This window comes from Branchiostoma floridae, chromosome 2, assembly GCF_000003815.2.
Source record: "Branchiostoma floridae strain S238N-H82 chromosome 2, Bfl_VNyyK, whole genome shotgun sequence".
In the NCBI taxonomy this organism is placed as follows: Eukaryota; Metazoa; Chordata; class Leptocardii; order Amphioxiformes; family Branchiostomatidae; genus Branchiostoma; species Branchiostoma floridae.
In genome coordinates, this window is record NC_049980.1 from 33369207 (window position 1) to 33387315 (window position 18109).

The 18109-nt window shown below is 40.5% G+C and overlaps 1 protein-coding gene across 10 annotated transcripts in view; it reads right to left on the minus strand.

The window, feature by feature from the left end:
- Nucleotides 1-18109, minus strand: part of LOC118409248 (endophilin-A3-like) — a 66349-nt gene that overhangs the window by 34886 nt on the left and 13354 nt on the right. For all 10 annotated transcript variants that reach the window (XM_035810119.1, XM_035810118.1, XM_035810116.1 and 7 more), the window contains exon 2: nt 10121-10189. In XM_035810119.1, coding sequence (XP_035666012.1) covers nt 10121-10189 — 69 coding nt within the window. The remainder of the gene's footprint in view (nt 1-10120; nt 10190-18109) is intronic.

Here is an 18109-nt window from a genome sequence, read left to right on the forward strand (position 1 = left end):
CTAATGTGAGGGGGGTATAAGGAGCCCCGGTAGAAATAGGATGGTACCCAGGCTAGATGTCATCCATACAATCAAATCAACCTTGCCTTACTGATTGATTTTATGGGTGGGTGGGTGCTCTTTTCTCGCGTCCTACTCGATTCCACCGGAAGTAGCTTTTTATGCGCAACTCCCACGCATCATTACTTAGAGTAATATGAACTTGAAGGTAAATTAATTTATTTTTCGGGCGACTGTAAATTCATTCATTTAAGCAGCGAATTGATTTTACGACTGAAAGGAGGTTTTCAGTGTTCACATTTTTACAAGTTAGTGGTGGAAACAATTTTGCACTAATCAGTAGTTATACATTGGAAATGCATATTCAGAGTGCTAAGCATCCGTGGTCACTGGCAAAAATGCAAGAATAACATTTCAGTATGACTGCTTTCAATTTCAATGTTTAAGTCTACAACTTAACACCTTTATAAGAAAAGATGTGCATAAAACACCTATGAACATATAACACACGGTACATACATGCATTGTTTTTGTATATCTACTTTACAGCTATTTTCTGTAGAATAACATCTTTATAATACATGCCACTTCCTATAAGAGAAAGGATTGCTGTAAATACATTTTCTTTTATCTTGTGGCTGGAGGCTTTTGCAATGTTTCAAACAAGTTGAAGGTTGAAACAAGTATGTACAGTACAGTACAGTAGTAGTAATACAATGGAAACCATTCAGGCCAGGGTGTCATGACTTTGCTGCTGAGAGAACCCAAGAAAACTGGGGGAAAAACACTGCAAAAATTTCATGATCTACAGTACTGTCCCTTGGTATGTACCATCTGTATATGTAAGGATGCGTCACCAATAAAAACCAATGAAAAGACTGCGGCATGTTCTATACCTATATATGAGGTCAATCCATTTTTGACCAGTAAATCTGACAAATCAATCTACAAGTTAGGATGTAAGGCCCAATCTAGACACAATTTTTACCGATATCTGTGGAGATGTCGGAAGGGATCTGGAACGTTGGCTGCGGGACACCCGTGGCGCTTGCAGTCATAAACAGCTATATAGCCTAATGAGCCCACGCTGTATGCTAATGAGCCCTCCCAAAGTTGGGACACATCTACACGCGCGCAGAAGCTGTGGGGACCCTTGCTAAGCTATCGGGCGAATACTCCGGACCTTTCGGGAGAAATTCTGCCGATATCTTAATGGCAATATTGCAGTTCCATCTGAAGGCTGAAAAAAAGCTGTCGGCGAGAGGTTGTCGGCTCGCCGATATCGGGAAAAACCGTGTCTAGATCGTGCCTAAGTTAGTAGTTATTGTAAGGAAGGGGAAGGACAATCATCATGTTTCCTGAGAACCTTTTTATTTTAAACTGGCCCTCCCACTTCTGATGATTCATGAACAGCCCAACCAAAGTTCTCATGTAATTCAAAGAGGGTAAGTCAGGTCACCAGTATCAGAAAGAGACAGCGCACACATCGCACTTTGGTTCATTTCTCGTGTATCACAGGAGCACAGTCTGATATCACTAATGTGTCTATCTGTATGCAGCAAAATGCCAACTAAACCCCAGCTCCTAGCCTGGATGCCAGACTGTTTCCAGGGCCTACACAGGCCAGCTCCTAGCCTGGATGCCAGACTGTTTCCAGGGCCTACACAGGCCAGCTCCCAGCCTGGATGCCAGAGTGTTTCCAGGGCCTACACAGGCCAGCTCCTAGCCTGGATGCCAGACTGTTTCCAGGGCCTACACAGGCCAGCTCCTAGCCTGGATGCCAGACTGTTTCCAGGGCCTACACAGGCCAGCTCCTAGCCTGGATGCCAGACTGTTTCCAGGGCCTACACAGGCCAGCTCCTAGCCTGGATGCCAGACTGCTTCCAGGGCCTACACAGGCCAGCTCCTAGCCTGGATGCCAGACTGCTTCCAGGGCCTACACAGGCCAGCTCCTAGCCTGGATGCCAGACTGCTTCCAGGGCCTACACAGGCCAGCTCCTAGCCTGGATGCCAGACTGCTTCCAGGGCCTACACAGGCCAGCTCCTAGCCTGGATGCCAGACTGCTTCCAGGGCCTACACAGGCCAGCTCCTAGCCTGGATGCCAGACTGCTTCCAGGGCCTACACAGGCCAGCTCCTAGCCTGGATGCCAGACTGCTTCCAGGGCCCACACAGGCCAGCTCCTTGGCTGTAGGGCTAACATGCCCCCCAAGGAAATTTTGCCATGTCCCACTTGAGTAAGGCTAAGGGTACAACCTGCCATATGTAAAACTGAGTGCTGTCTATGTGCAAAAACGTGAGCAATCTTTTGGGATCCGTAAGTGGTAAGTACAGCATCCGTAAGAAATAATACGGAATCCCAACGGATTTGGGAGCATGCAGACACGCGGTAGAACTCTACGGCATGTCAAACTTTCTCTGCCATTGAGCTGCGGTTTTCAGAAAAACATGTGACTTTGAAAAAACGTATGGACAAAAAGCATATTGTGCCCTTAGCAAGAACTGTGATTGTGACAAAATTTCTGAAGAGCTGAGGACCAGGCCTGTGTAGGCCCAGGAAACAGTCTGGTTCAGGTTCTAACTTGAGGTGGCTGTGAGAAAAAAATGGAATCTTGAGGCTTTTGAAGTTAAGAGCTTGAATATCTCAGACTTCCATGAAATATTAAGGGTTTCTTGTATTTGTCATGACAGGGTTGAATTACTAAGTTTGGCAACTCTGGACTTCTCTTCCTGTCACTCTGTAACGAAAATCTGTAATGTAGAAACACAGACAGACAAACAAACAAGCAGACTGAAAACAATAGACTGAAAACAACACTACACTGAGTCTCTTGTCTCTGAGTCTTTTCTTTTAAAATGTGCTTGGAGTCATGGAGCTGGCCTGCGTAAGCCCTGGAACCAGTCTGGCGTCCAGGCTACACGTCTGCCAGCTCAGAACCACAGACTGAGTGGGTGGGTGGGGGGCTTTACACCTACTCTAGGCCGGAGGGAAATCAGCAAAGTCTTACAGTTGTCTCTGCAGACTTTCATGTGGTGAGATCATATTTCTCCTGCCACTCTGGGGCTTGACTTCCTGTACAGGAGTTAGGGACTGTTGGATCAATACCTCCCCTCTTCATTTTCTTACACTGACATTATACTAGACTGTCTGATAATATTACCAGTCCTTGTGCAACTTAATTTCCTAGATGTTTTGCCTTTGGCTTGGTGTGGTTAGACAACAGCTGGACCAAAGACTCATTGCACAACATCTTCTCCTGTTAAGTTTGAAATTCCACTTTTCATCATTATTCAACTTTTACAATGTTGACACATGCCATTAATACCAAAATAAAAGACTTTAGATGAAACACATCAATTACTTTGAACAAGTAGGTTATACAATTATGTGTGATCATAATAATTATGAATATCGATGAATATTAATTTTGACATTTTTTTTCCTGCAGGGAGATTTTTTTTCTTACAAATGCACCAAAGTACAGATTTTCCCTCAGATATCGCCTCATTTAGATTACAAAATGTACATCTGCATGACAACCAAGGAATTAAATTAGTATGGCCCAACTAGCCTAAATCTCTTCCCTAACACAGTGCTGTAACCAGACCAATCAGTGATAGAAACAGTTTGAATCAGTGAGAAATTTGAGCAGGGACACGTCGAAGACAAAGCACGGCGATGATCCATGAGTTCGGTGACCTTCGACGAATCGGTGATTATTTCTCGGGACACAATGCCTGGCAGCGAATCAGAATTCACCAGGGGGCACCCGACATGTTTTGTCACTTGTGTGTAATGGAATTTATAATGAGGTGGCGCATCGGAGGCCCAGAGGAGGTGGTGGCAAGGACGTCCTTAATATTTCACCTTGGTGCAATGTCAAGCTTGCATACACCGAACCGATGCATTTGATCTGGCGATTCCTGGAGTCAATTTTCAGAGAGCCACCTTTCGATACAGTCGGACCTGTACAAGCATGATACGCTAGTTTACGCAACGAATCATTCACGTTTCTCGAAGCAAGTACAACATATTTCAAAAGACTCGATGCTACAGACAGATTTGCACATTTATTTAGATGTCAGAACTCCCATAATGCAAAAATAGGCAAATATATCAAGGACTGCTTTGCTATTAGAAAGAATACTGAAGCTAATGATTAGCCTACTTCATTATGATACTATATGAATGAATTATGCATATTAGCCCTTATTGTTATGTTAACTATGATGATAAGCTTTATCCTATACCTCTATTTTGTACTTTATGTAATAGTTGTTGCCATACTTTGTACCATGTACAATTGTCGTGAAATAAAGTTCTTCTGTGACCACCCTTACATAAGGATCGCCTCTACATAAGGAATACCTGGCCGACGGAACCAATCTTTTGTAGTTCCTCAGATAATTATTCCCATTGACACATGCATTAAGAACCCTGTCTATAGTCACCACCTGTCCACATGCATGTAGACCAGATATTATTTACTGTAAGTTATTGGTCCCGAGTGGCCTTCATGGGAAGCTTTGGCTAAACATTTGAACATTTCCGTTCATTAGAAGATCACACTTCTAAGAAATTAGAACTGGACTATTCTTGTACAATGAGGTTTTGGGAGATCCAATTCAAAGAGCACCCCACTTCCTTTTTCAACAGCCCTGTGTGACAAGAAACATCATGTGACATTCAGAAGCCTACAGGAAAGCTGCCGATACATACACGTCTCCTGTTATTGTCCTTCACGGAAATTGTACGCCTACTTGAATGTTTCCGTCTCTATATCTTTTTTCCATCCCACTCATAGTTTTGGAGCCCATGTTGTAGATATTCATTCTTAAATCTGTCATTTCAGTCCTACAAAAATCCATTTTCATAAATTTCATGTTATGATGTTAAACTATCTTGGACGGACAGGATTAAATTTTTGAGCATCCCGATAAGAAAATTTGCATCCTGGGATGGAGTGACGGGTCCTGGTGACAGCCCAGTGTATATACAATGGTCCTTAACTGACGTTCAATATCTTGGATGTACAGGTTGAAATTTTTGTCCGTCCCGATAGGCAAATTTCTTTCATGGGATGGAGGGGTGTGTACTGTTGACAGCCCAGGGTGTATACAATGGTCCTTGACTGACGTCCCACGCCTACGCTGTGGGTGCGTCACAGTTCCGCGGTGCGGTGGAATCGATAGGCGCAGATGGTACGCGATAAGCTGCATGGTTAGGGTAATGCCATCAGTCCTAATTGAGCCAATCTATCCTCATCCTTGGAATCACCCCATTCGAGAAGCCGTCACAAAACCCATTCCTCGACGGACTCCCTCGCACCTGGGGAAAACTGTTCCTTTACTCAACAATAACGGCGGAACGGCACCAAATCGGATCCATCAAAGGGTGATCAAAGGGAAATGATGGCTGGAAGGGGATACGGAAAAGGCCGTCATCATTTTTATGTGTCCGGCAAAAGCCTGTCCCCCTTTCATATGTGTAATAACAGGTCAGCATGGACACATCAATATACCGTAAATCTCGAAAAGTTTGCTGCCGCCTTTATATTTTAGCAGTGACCTCTTAACCGCAAAACCGTAACATCACAAATATGCATTTTTGTTCTGCAGTACTGTTTTAATCGCGAGCTGAATACACCACTGAATAACCTCCTTTCCATTCCAACAGCAAAATTAAATCTCCACGAAAATAAAATGAATTTACGGTACAAACTGAATGAGAAACCACGTCAATAGGATCGCAATCACCCCACTCTATAACTCTTCCCACCTGACAAGGAAATAACAACGTTTTTCTCCAATTTTGTACAGGAAATGGAATCGTTCTGCAGTAAGAAATGCAATCAATCTGCGGAGTCGGTGCATAGTCCTTTCCAACGAAGGCTTTGGAGTCACATTAACAGAAGGATTTGAGAGAGTGGATAGCTTGTGAATGGATAAAGTGGGGATTTACCTTGCATCAGCGAAGTTATTTTGATTTTGCTATTCTCATTTTCAGCAAGGCATCGCAGAGACTTAGTGCAGTGATGTCTGTTTTTGAGAACTGGGAACTATATTCCTCTTTTGTTACATTCCTTGACCAGAACTATTGTTTTCAGTCTGTCTGCTTGTTTGTTTGTCTGACTGTGTTTCTACATTACAGATTTCCAATGCAAAGGGTCAGGAAGAGAAGTTCAGAGTTGCCAAAATTAGTGATTTTATCAACCTTGACAACTACAATTAAACAGTGAGAAGACCTACAAGAAACTCATGAAAGTCTGAGATATTCAAACTCATTTTTTTTAAAGTTCAAAAGCGGTTAAGCCTCAACATTACATTATTCTTTTCTTTTGAAATTTGAAACACAAAGTGCTGCAACGTCCTTCAAGTTGACTTTACAACAAGCCCTCTGGGGGTTGCACCAGTACATGTATCCATATGTGCATCTGTATTACTCTATGATTATCTTACTGCCCTCCGGCATAACATCCCAGCTATGCATGCATGTGCCTGCTTATGTTATATTGGACGACTTGTCGCAGTAAGCTGGAGATGCATATCGAGCTCGACGTGTTGTTATCCTGGCAATAAAGGAACGATGGCAGAATGCTGCTATCAAAAGGCGTGTTATAAATCTATAGGCATCTACATTTGCCTATAGCTCCTCATTTACAAACCATCTAAAGTGGATATCTCACTGGATGGTGGCACATTGGCGTGTTATAAATCTGTAGGCTGAAGCTCCTCATTTACAAATCATCTGAAGTGGGGTTCTCACTGGATGGAGGCACGTTGGGGGCCTTGCTGTGTCTTAACGTGGATTTATGTTACCCATGACTTTATAATATAATAATGGGAATATCATGCAAAAATGTAGAGGTATGGTTGAAAAGACAACAAAACACACACTATGAAAAAAAAAAAATGTTTTCTATCATATTGAATTGATGAAGTTTGTTAAGCTCTCTGTCAAATAGCTTATCCACAGTGTGGCCGCAAATGAGCACACCAGCTACGCAGGCACACAGGCACACTAGCGCAGCAATAGCCGGCTATATATTTAATACACTAGACTAGACGACCCGTCACACCTAACCTTTGCACATCTAGATGCAATGTTTCTTTAAAACAAATCCAGCAAAGATGCCCCTACTGTCCTTGGTGATAACAAATTCCACTGTACGATAATTCTGTGAAAATATGAAAATCGTTTCAACTGTTTCAATGTATCAGAGTACAATATGCTTCTTTTCATGGCAAGATTCATCACATTTTTTAGGCCAATACGATGACCTTTACCCTCGTCAATATTCACAAAGGCGGTAGCTTGGTTTATCAGCCCGGCACAGCGACCATGTGTTTATCAACATCCCTTCAAGTCTGACCGTCCAAACCACGACTCCGGTCAGGACTTCTTCCCACAGGAAGTGGTGCTCCAGGGCTCCAATCTCATTTCTGGGGAATAGGTGTGCTCAGGGTTGTAGCCAGCCTGAAGCCATTTTCGGCCCCCTCGATTTTGAATCCTATCGAGCGCTGAAGACACGAGACATCGAGCCGAAGGGACAACATTCCTAAGTGGGTCTGGGGGCGTGCGCCCCTGGAAAATTTTGAAATCTAGACCCTCTGAAATGCTTTTTCCTGCATTTTGAGGTGAAGATTTTGCTGGTTGACTAAGCCATTCATCTCTGTTTTGGTGAAAAATTACACAAGGGAGACAGTTTTTATCTCAGACTTTACTGACTTCACATAGGGATTTTTGTCCATCACAGAGGACGGAATGGGCAAAATTTTTTTCCGTCCTCAGCTACAAAATTCTGTAAAAGGACGGAAGGACAGGTACGGGCTACAACCCTGGGTGTGCAGCTGGTAGCCTGGATACCATCTGGATATCAGTTTGCTCCAACTTTTATTTTACACTATATAAAGTTGCTTCTTTGCTATTCCGTCTGGGAACTTTAACATCCATAACATCTCGAATCGTCCCTATACATAAGCAAATTAAGAAATGGGTTCAAATGCTTGTTCAAACAGTGGTTCTAACACTAACCTAAACATTAAGGTGCACAGAGTACAATTTTGGTGTACAGAGAAAATTAAGGTTAAGTTTGAAGACTTTCAGCAAGACCAAATCACAAACTTAGCACCTGTCTCCAAAGCTTGAATCTGAAATTCTAGATCAATTTTGAATAAGTGATACAACAAAAAAGAAAGGTTTTATAATGTTTCTGACACTTTAATGTCAAGAATATGCTGTTACTAGTGTACAGCACTAGTTTCCTTCATGCCAATTACCCTGCATAAATATCGAGGTACAACGGTGTATCGGGCCATAGTAAAAATGAAAAATAAGTGCACAGGTCATATTTTGGGAGAACAAAAGTACATAATATGCACCAAGAATTCCCAGCCCTCCATGCGTAGGGACCAATCTTGCCTTCTCCCATTAAAACAGAACCTACGTCAATCCAGGTATTCAAGGTTTACAAGTATCACACATCAGCTTCACAAATGCCCAATAGTACCGAACACACTGGTCCATTTCCTTACACAGGACTCTGGATTCTGTTCAGTGGACCATTCAACATCCGAGCCATATAAACAACACGGTATAGCTGCCTCTGTTTTAGACCAAATTTAACTGCAGAAGCCTGGTAAAAATGACCATCAGCTCTCCTCTACTTCACTCCTGTTCCTTTCTTAGATCTGTAAGCCCCCAAGCTCACAAACGCCTGCTAGTATAATCTGTTCATTTTCGAATCAGTCCAGCGTCTGTTCCGTTGATTTTTTTCAGGTCTGCTTTTTTTCTTGATCGGTCCAGCAAGAAAAAAACGGTTTTGTATCAAACAGTGGGTGGGTGGCGGAAGCACAGTCATCATCCAGTCATCATCATTTACAACATTCAGTATAGCGAATAAAGCAGTCAGAACTGCGTCTATCATAACTTTATGATCATATTCTTTTCTGGGAAATAGGAGGTGACAAAAGTACAAATGTAATTATCTAGTCATAATCATTTGTATGTAGCATAGCAATAAAACAGTTATAACTGCATTTATCAAAACTTTATGATCATATTCCTTTCTGGGAAATAGGAGGTGACAAAAGCACTAAATAAAGGTAATTTCTTTTTTAAAATGGCTCCTTGTTTCTGGAAATTTTCAGCCATAAAGAATCTAATTATCTGGTCATAATCATATGTACATAGTATAGCAATAAAACAGTAATAGCTGCATTTATCAAAACTTTATGATTATATCCCTTTCTGGGAAATAGGAGGGGACAGCAGCACTTTGTCTTTTAAAATGGCTTCTTGGCTTCGGGAAATTTTCAGCCGTAAAGTCATTTAATCATCCAATCATAATCATATGTACGCAGTATAGCAATAAAGCAGTCATACCTGCATCTATCACAACTTTATTATCATATTCCTTTCTGGAAAATAGGACGAGGATACAAGCACTTTGAGATGGTATTTCTTTTTCAAAATGGCTTCTCGGTTTCTGGAAATGCCGTTAAGTCATTAAATTATCTAGACTAAGTGATGATCACATGTGGGTAGTATAGCAATAAAACAGTCATAGCTACATATTCATAATATTTTTTTCTGGGAAATAGGTAGGGACAAAGGCGCTTTTTAACACAAAGTGTCATCTTGGAAAGACTAGTTCTCAGAAAATAAGGCAGTTAAAGAATGTTAATGTTGCCCTCCGGCCTAATCTCTTCCTGACAACTTGCTCTGCACAATCATACACTCAGTCAAATCTCAATTTCATTTTTGAAACTGGTCCGTTAACCATCAAAGATGCATCAGACTGCACAAGGTTATACATAAGAGTAAACCTAGCACAAAATGTATGTGAAATATAGGGCTCGAAATACCACCAGTCCTGCAGGATTTATTTAGTTTCTTTGCAAGGCAGTATTCCCTTACCTATGTTGTTAGTAAAAAGATGTACAAAATATGTTGAAAAGATTGTTTCATCCACTTTTGGGGTATATTTGAATGGTGCAGGTAAAATTTCTTAGGTGCAGGTAACTTTTGAAATTACTTAGTGTAGGTAAACAGAAAAAAGTATTTCGAGCCTTGAAATATATCTACACTGGAGGCAGCTAAATTTAAACACAAAGCTTACCTTTTCCATTTCCAGGAAGTCATCGTCAAGTTTTGTAGCCTCGGCCCCTCCTATCTTCTCACGAATAGACTGGAACACAGAAAACACAGGGGTCATCGTCATGGTTACTATAACATGGAAAACATGGGTCATCGTCAAGGTTACAATAACATAGAAAACACAGTGGCCATCGTCATGGTGATGCCACAAGTGTCATCGTCATGGTGACCTCACAGGGGTCATCGTCATGGTGATGGCACAGGGGTCATCGTCATGGCGATGGCTCAGGGTCATCATCATGGTGATCTCATAGGGGTCATCGTCATGGTGATGGCACAAGGGTCATCGTCATGGTGATGGCACAGGGATCATCCAAATCATCTTCCAAATCCAACAAATCCAAATACTAATGTTTAATATCATCTGGGCACAGATTGGGTAAAGGGACCCAACACACTGAGAAGAGTAGAGGTGACCCGGTGTGTTTGGTTGAAGACAAGAGCAAAAACATTGCATGACTTGCTTCATCTAGTGCACTTCACATCGAGTTCAACTGAAGAAATAAATGTACAGGTACATTATCGACTCCCAAGGCGGTACTGAGAGTTCATTGACCCCTCTATGCTCTGAGAAGCAGGTTGCATTGCACTGCTTCGTCTAATGCATCACACATCAACTTCAACTGAAGAAAAAGGTGCACAGGTGCATTATTGCGTCCCAAGGCGGTGCTGAGAGAGTTCATTGACCTGACAGAAGCAGGTCGTAGAATGAGGTCAGCCTTATTAGATTAACTGCCCAGCTAATATCCTATGCTGACCCTTTCAGGGTACAGTAGTAAGTTATCGGGCCATCGCCTCACACAGCCGTCACATAAAACTAAATTATAACAACTTGCAGGAAATAAAATCTTTGTGACTTGAAAGTTTTGACTGAAAAAATGATGGCGAAGGAGCATTGTTGATGTTACTATTGTTAGTGCTGGAAGACCCCAGTATCAAACGTTTACTTACAGCTCGACTCACAAACATTGCCTTTACATATACATCTGACATACTACTGTCAGTAAGCCTAAGAGACTAGGACTTTTACCGTGAAAAAATGCAGGATGCATGGTATAATTGGGGAACCATATTAGAAAATGCAGATCTAAGTACAACACAATTTCAAGTCCAGTGTCCTATTGAGTACTAGTGTTTTAGAACCCGTAACTATTAAAATTTGGTTCTGAGAACTGGGTGCCCAAAATCCTGTAACACATGTACATGACTTAAAAGAAAAATGTTTGGAACGTAATGGTTTCCCTGCTAATTTGCAGCAGTGATGGAGGCAGGTTTGCCCACACCTGGGTTCCACCTCATCAATACCTCAGCATCCATTACTTCAGGGACTGACAACAACAGGGGTCAGTCAGGGTCATGCGCGTCTCAGGGGAACAGGGGGTCATTTCTTTATGGTTTGAGCATATTGAAGTCAAACTGGTACAAGTGACCACTGCTACAAAAGGACGACCCTTAGATGATTCTTTTTTAATGCATCTTACATAAAAATACACAATTCACATTAACAACAAATAAGGACATACATATAGACAAACATAATCCACAGATCCAACAGAAAAGAAAAATACCTACATATATACCTACAAACTACAAACAGATGAAATACCCATTCCCATAATTTTCCCATTGACACAAAAGTCCAGTCTATAATGACCACCTGTCCACATAGACCAGATTTTATTGGTACCCGAGTGGTCTTCTTGGTTAGGTTTGACTGTAATTCCTTTATGGTCAGCACATCAATAAAAAACTCCAGCATGACATAGGAAATTTTCTGACCTCGTGACATCGGTTACCAACATACTTTATCCCCATCTACACCTTTTCCAAAATGTTTAAATTTTCTGGTAGACTTTAGTTTAAACACACATGGAAATGTTACAGTGATTTTTCTGCTGTCGAACAGAGAAGGTCACCACATTTGTTAGTCCAAGAGACAAACTATCTACCCTCGGGGGATTGCCAAATGGTTAGGCCAACCATACATAAATCATAAGGAGGTTAAGTTCTGTGCAGTATAAGCTCACTCCATGTATCATGACTGGCAGGAACATGAAAAAGAAAACACAGAACGTCTGAATCGATAATTCTTCACTAGGCCACACCAATTTTATTTGTTCTTCTCAGATTTTTTGAATAGGCCAGAATAGTCGCCGTTGTGATGGAGTGATGTTGAGATGAACGGACCTGTTCAATCCATGCCAAACATTTCTAAACCTGTTAAAACAGGCATTTTCCAACATGTTCGCACTGGCGCAGTGGTTAAAGTTTACGCATTCTAAACCAATGCACCCGGTTCGAATCCGGGGAGGTAGATTTTTTTTTTTTTCTTTTTTACATCCATTAAAATACTAATTTTTACATCCATTTGGCCACACCAATTTATTTCTTTGGTTAACGGATTCGCCGCTTCGTTTTTTTGCCGAATAGAAATAAAAATTTAAAAAAAAAACTTAAAAATGCCCCGCAACAGAGCTCACTCAAAAACAGGCAGTGTAGTGAAATTTGCTGCAGTTCACGCAAATTTTAACAGGTGGCGTCTAGATCTAGATTCAGGCACATAAGTATGTGAATCTCTCCATGCGCCAATATCAGGTTTAGTTACTCTGTTCTATTTATATGACATTCTAATAACTAGAAAAAAACGTTCACACACGCAAACATTGGCAAAATGCCAGCTTTTTTAAAAGCACTTGTTTCATTTCAAATCCAAAAAGTCCTGAGAAAAAAAACTACAGACTGTCTATCACAAACCTGATTGATTTCACTTACACGTACCTTTAGTCTAAAAACAATGCCTTTTATTCAGAACAAATCAAAAGAAGCGATCCTTTGCAGAAAACGTGCTATTTAACTCCTCGGGCTGTTGTTGTTGTTTGTGTTATTAAAGCCGTATATCTTTACCCCAGAACTTTTGAAAAATTCTATTTTCAACTTTTTTCTTTAGCCTATCTGTCCAATTTTTTTGGAGAAAATCTGAGAAGCAACAAATAAATTTGGTGTGGCCCCTATATAGACTATCAACCACAGTATCCAGCATAAACTATGCCCCATATGAGCGATCGCGATGATGTCACGGTGACACAGTGGTAGGCAAAAAGCAGGTGTTTGGAAAAACATTGATTTACATATTAACTAGTAATTTGATCTGCTAATTTAAATATGAATTTTTAATCCAATCTACTGAAGTCCTGGTAGACACCAGCCGTCGAATACCCCGGATGTAAACAACAACAGCGATCGCTCGTATTCCTCAATAATTTTTCTTTTGATACCAACTCTCCATGAAATAGATGTAATCATGCTTAGAGGCAGATTCCAAGTTCTAAGATATCACTTCAAAGAGAATAATCATCAACAATGCAATAAATCCTGTCTTGGGCTTATCTTTATTCTGTGGGTGTATCCAGCTGAAAACAGACAGATGTCTGCATGCTGTGCTGCCTTACAATTGGCTCAAATTATTATGAAGGAAAATACTTCTTTCTCTCTCTCTCTCTCTCTCTCTCTCTGATTTATCTTCATTCTGTGGGTATATCCAGCAGAAAACAGACAGATGTCTGTATGTGGTGCTGCCTTTAAATTGGTTCAAATTATTATGCAGGACAATCCCTCTCTCTCTATCTCTCTTTTCCCCTCTCTCAAGTATTAAGTACTTCTTATCTCATGTGTAATTTGCCACCCCTCCCCCAAAAAAAATTTTGTGTTCATTTGCTGCCCTTAAATTAGTTTAAACTAGAGTTCCACGAACACATACCTTTGCCAAATAAACCAGGTTTGTTATGTAGAATGATGTCTGTAGACATAAATGTGTTACTCATTACATTTTATTTTATATGCCCGGAGTTGGTTCATAACATTTCGCCATTGCTTATACAAATTAGATCCCTATTTACATAATGATAGTAAATTGTATCAAGCATCACTTAAGCTATCAGCATACTAAAAATCATCATGATCCTTTCATCCCTTCTTGACTTATTCTCTTTCAAAGTAGGAAACTAAACCGGTTCCTGCAGTTCAAGAAAAGACGTTACCGGACCCAAACATACGCCTCTTACTCTCTGCCATCTTTCTCAATTCCATATGTGTCAAGTTTGAAAGTCCTATCACGGAATGCAGTGGATTTGTCAACTTTTCACATTATGCAAATTAGCTGTTAATTTATATAATTAGTATCTCATTATGTACATTTTTACTTAGGATATCTACATACCAAAAACATGACGATCCATCAACATGTTCATATTTTGCCATTAATTATGCAAATGAGATCATCATCTGCATAATTAATACGTATAGATATTTCTTTCTTTCTCAGCTACAAATGTGACAAGTTTGAAAGTCCTATAAAGGAATGCAGTGGATTAACAAACTTTCCTCATTCATTATGCAAATTAGCTGCCGATTTGCATTATTAGAATTCCATCATGTAAGTCTTCCCTTTGGCCATCTACATACCAAAAATCATGACGATCCATCAACACGTTTATATTTTCTCATTAATTATGCAAATGAGGTCGTCATTTGCATAATTAATATGCATTGATATTTCTCTCTTTCTCATCTATATATGTGACAAGTTTGAAAGTCCTATCATGAAATGCAGTGGATTTATAAACTTTCCTCATTAATTATGTAAATTAGTTCCTGATTTGCATAATTAGTATTTCATAATGTACATTGTTACTTGGGCTATCTACATACCAAAAATCGTGATGATTCATCAACACGTTCTCGAGTTATTCTCGTCCAAAGTTCGAAAGGAAATCGGCGACTGCAGTTCCAAACAAGCCGCTAGGGGGTCCAAACTTATAGTACTTACTCTCTGCCCCAAGGGCTATCTACCACTTAAAAATCATAACCACAGCATGTTCAAAACACGAGATATCAAAAATTGAGGTTCTGCTGCAGTACCTTAGCAAGCCGCTAGGGGGCCCATTATCGAACTTGACCTTCATTTTCCCGACCCCTATCCACCTACCAAATATCATCGGGATCCATCCAAGGCTTCTCGAGTTATACTGTTAACACACACACAGACAGACTCACAAGCCTAAAACATAACCTTAGCCATTCTGGCAAAGGTAATTATTATATATATATGCAAGACAATCTCTCTCTCCCTCTCCCTCTCACTCACTCACTCTAGATCTATTTCCCCCTGTTCAAGTATGAAGCATGTACTTCTTAACTAACATGTCCTTTATGTGCAATTTTCTCTCCAGAAAAATTTTACGTGCATATTTTGCACACAGTAACTGCCACGTACCCGCATTGCTACTAGTAATTAACTTTTAGCTTCTACGTCATGTTACTGCCTGCTTAACTGGCTGATTATCTATCCAATCTCAGTCTCGTAACTGTTTGCGTTCCAGCATGATTCAGAGAGAACGTGAACCTAAATCCCACGCTTTGCTCTAATCTTTGACGAGAATCAAATAACCCAAGAGCGGCCCTATTAAAACCTGCGCCACCAAGGATCGATCCTCCAGCCCAGGCAGCCAACCCAAACACTTAGCCTCCATCGCAGGCTCTATGGGGCTTTTTTTTGTCTTTTGCCTTTGGGGCCCAAAATACATTTTGGCAGGCCATTTCTTTTGTACTGGTTTCTTGTGCTGATGGTCCAGTAGCATAACTTTTTAGCGACACGGTACGAAAAGAAATGACCAGCAAAAGTGTATTATGAGCCAAAAAAGTATAAAAAAATCCACAACAAACTGCTAGAAGTAGAAGGCCAAAATTCACACCAAATAAGCATCTACTATACACCTATCCAGCACATAAAAATTAACACCATAGCAAGTCCAGGTACAAAAATATGACACAAAATGTGCTGCTGCAGTACCAAGGTCAACCAACAGGGGGCCCAAAATCAACCTGCACCATCCCCATCCCCCCACCTACCGAAAACCATTGCAAACCTTCCAGCGGTTCTTGAGATATACCCCACATAACCTCCAGACTGAAAACAGTATCAATGGCAACAATACCTCCATCCTCATCAGGGTTCTAGCCAGGATTTCATTTTAGCGTAGTGGGAATGGCATGGTAGCGAAGCGAGATTTGTGTGGAAGGGGGTCTTGGCCCTTCCTCAGTGAGATTTTGAAAATGTAGAATTAAATTAATTAATAATCTTTATTGCAAATTCATGCCCGAGGGATAATTGCATACAAAGTAAAGTAGTAATTGACACTCTTTTAACATCACATGTAATTTGAAGGATTTATGGTCAGTTTTGAGTGGCATATCATCATTTTTCATTATTCAAACATTGATTAGACATTGTCGAACAAGTAAATGATAGCAAAGCACCACTACACTAATTAAAAATAAGCGTAGAGGGCCTTATTTTAGCGTAGTGGACACAAATTGCTAAAATGCACTAGCTACTAGAACCCTGCTCATGGAAGTAAAAAAGCCTGCAATACACACACTCCTGTTTGCCATGCAGGTCTCATAACTACGTTTACAGCAAGCCTGACTGAGCAAACCTTTCAGATCACCAGTTAGGGGTTAAAGGTGGGTCAGCCGTGAAATCTCACCTAACCCATCACTGGACAATTGGGGCTTTATGATCTAACGTCCTTGAACATACGAGATATCAAAACTGCTGCAGTGCCATAGAAATCCACAAGGGGACCAAAAATCTACCTTTTACCAACCCCTACCCACCACTTACATTTCATGACAATTCATCCTTAGCTTCTTGAGTTACAGTGCAAAACCACATACATACAAATACACAAACGCTACCAAAAACATAACCTTCTTGGTGAAGGCAAAAACATATAACAGTGAATACATAGCCAAATAGACACCTCCCTGTGAATGTCAATGAGTAGACTCTTCCATGGACTGTCTGCTTTATGGTTAGTTCTACCAACTCTGAACTGTGCTTCCTGCCATTCTGACCTGTACAAAGTACATGTACTACAATCATCTTCCTATTCACTTCCCAAGCCAATCCACTGATGACAGTGTATTCAAAATCAAATAAGTTTGGACACACACAAACACAAACATGCACACCAAAAACATAGACTCCGTACACTGGAGTCGAAAACATTTGCAAACACCAGGCACACTTTGAACTTGAACTTGAACATACATTATGTATTTGGAAAAGCAATATGATCAAGCTGCATATCAGCTACAAGTGCATGTAGGCTGGCATCTAAGTCCCAAGGGCATGCTATAATCTATAAAGTGATGCATGGGTCATGGTAGAATGGCACTTAATAGAAAAAAGTCATTTAACCGTATTGCTCGCTCAGCTGACATATCCGCCAAATACCGGCAATACATTTTAATGACTCGTGATGCATTCGGTATGCACAAAATAGATTCATGTGCATTTAAGCAATGGAAAAGCAAATAGCATTAATGATTTGCGTTCTATCTACCTGAGCAAATAGCATCAATGATTTGCGTTCTACTGTACCTACCTAAGCAACTGGCATCAATGATTTGCGTTCTATTTACCTAAGCAAATAGCATCAACGATTTGTGTTCTACCTACCTAAGCAAATAGCATCAATGATTTGAGTTCTACCTACCTAAGCAAATAGCATCAATGATTTGAGTTCTACCTACCTAAGCAAATTTTATTACCGGTAATGATTTGCGTTCTATCTATATATCTAGTAAATAGCACTAATGATTTGTGTTCTATCTACCTAAGGCCACACCAATTTAATTGCTTGGTTCACGGATTCGCTCGCTCCTATTTTTTGGAAAAAAAAATAAAAATAAAAATTACCACTCAGCAAATTTTCACCATAAATGAAACCATTCACCAACTTTCTGGTGTAGGAAACATAAAAACTGACACTACTTTTGTAATTTTCAACGAACAGGTGCTGTTATTGTACAGTTATAGTCTTTTGTACTTTTTTCAAGCTGAAATACTTTTTATTCTTTATGTTTTGGATTAGCCCTTACCTTACCC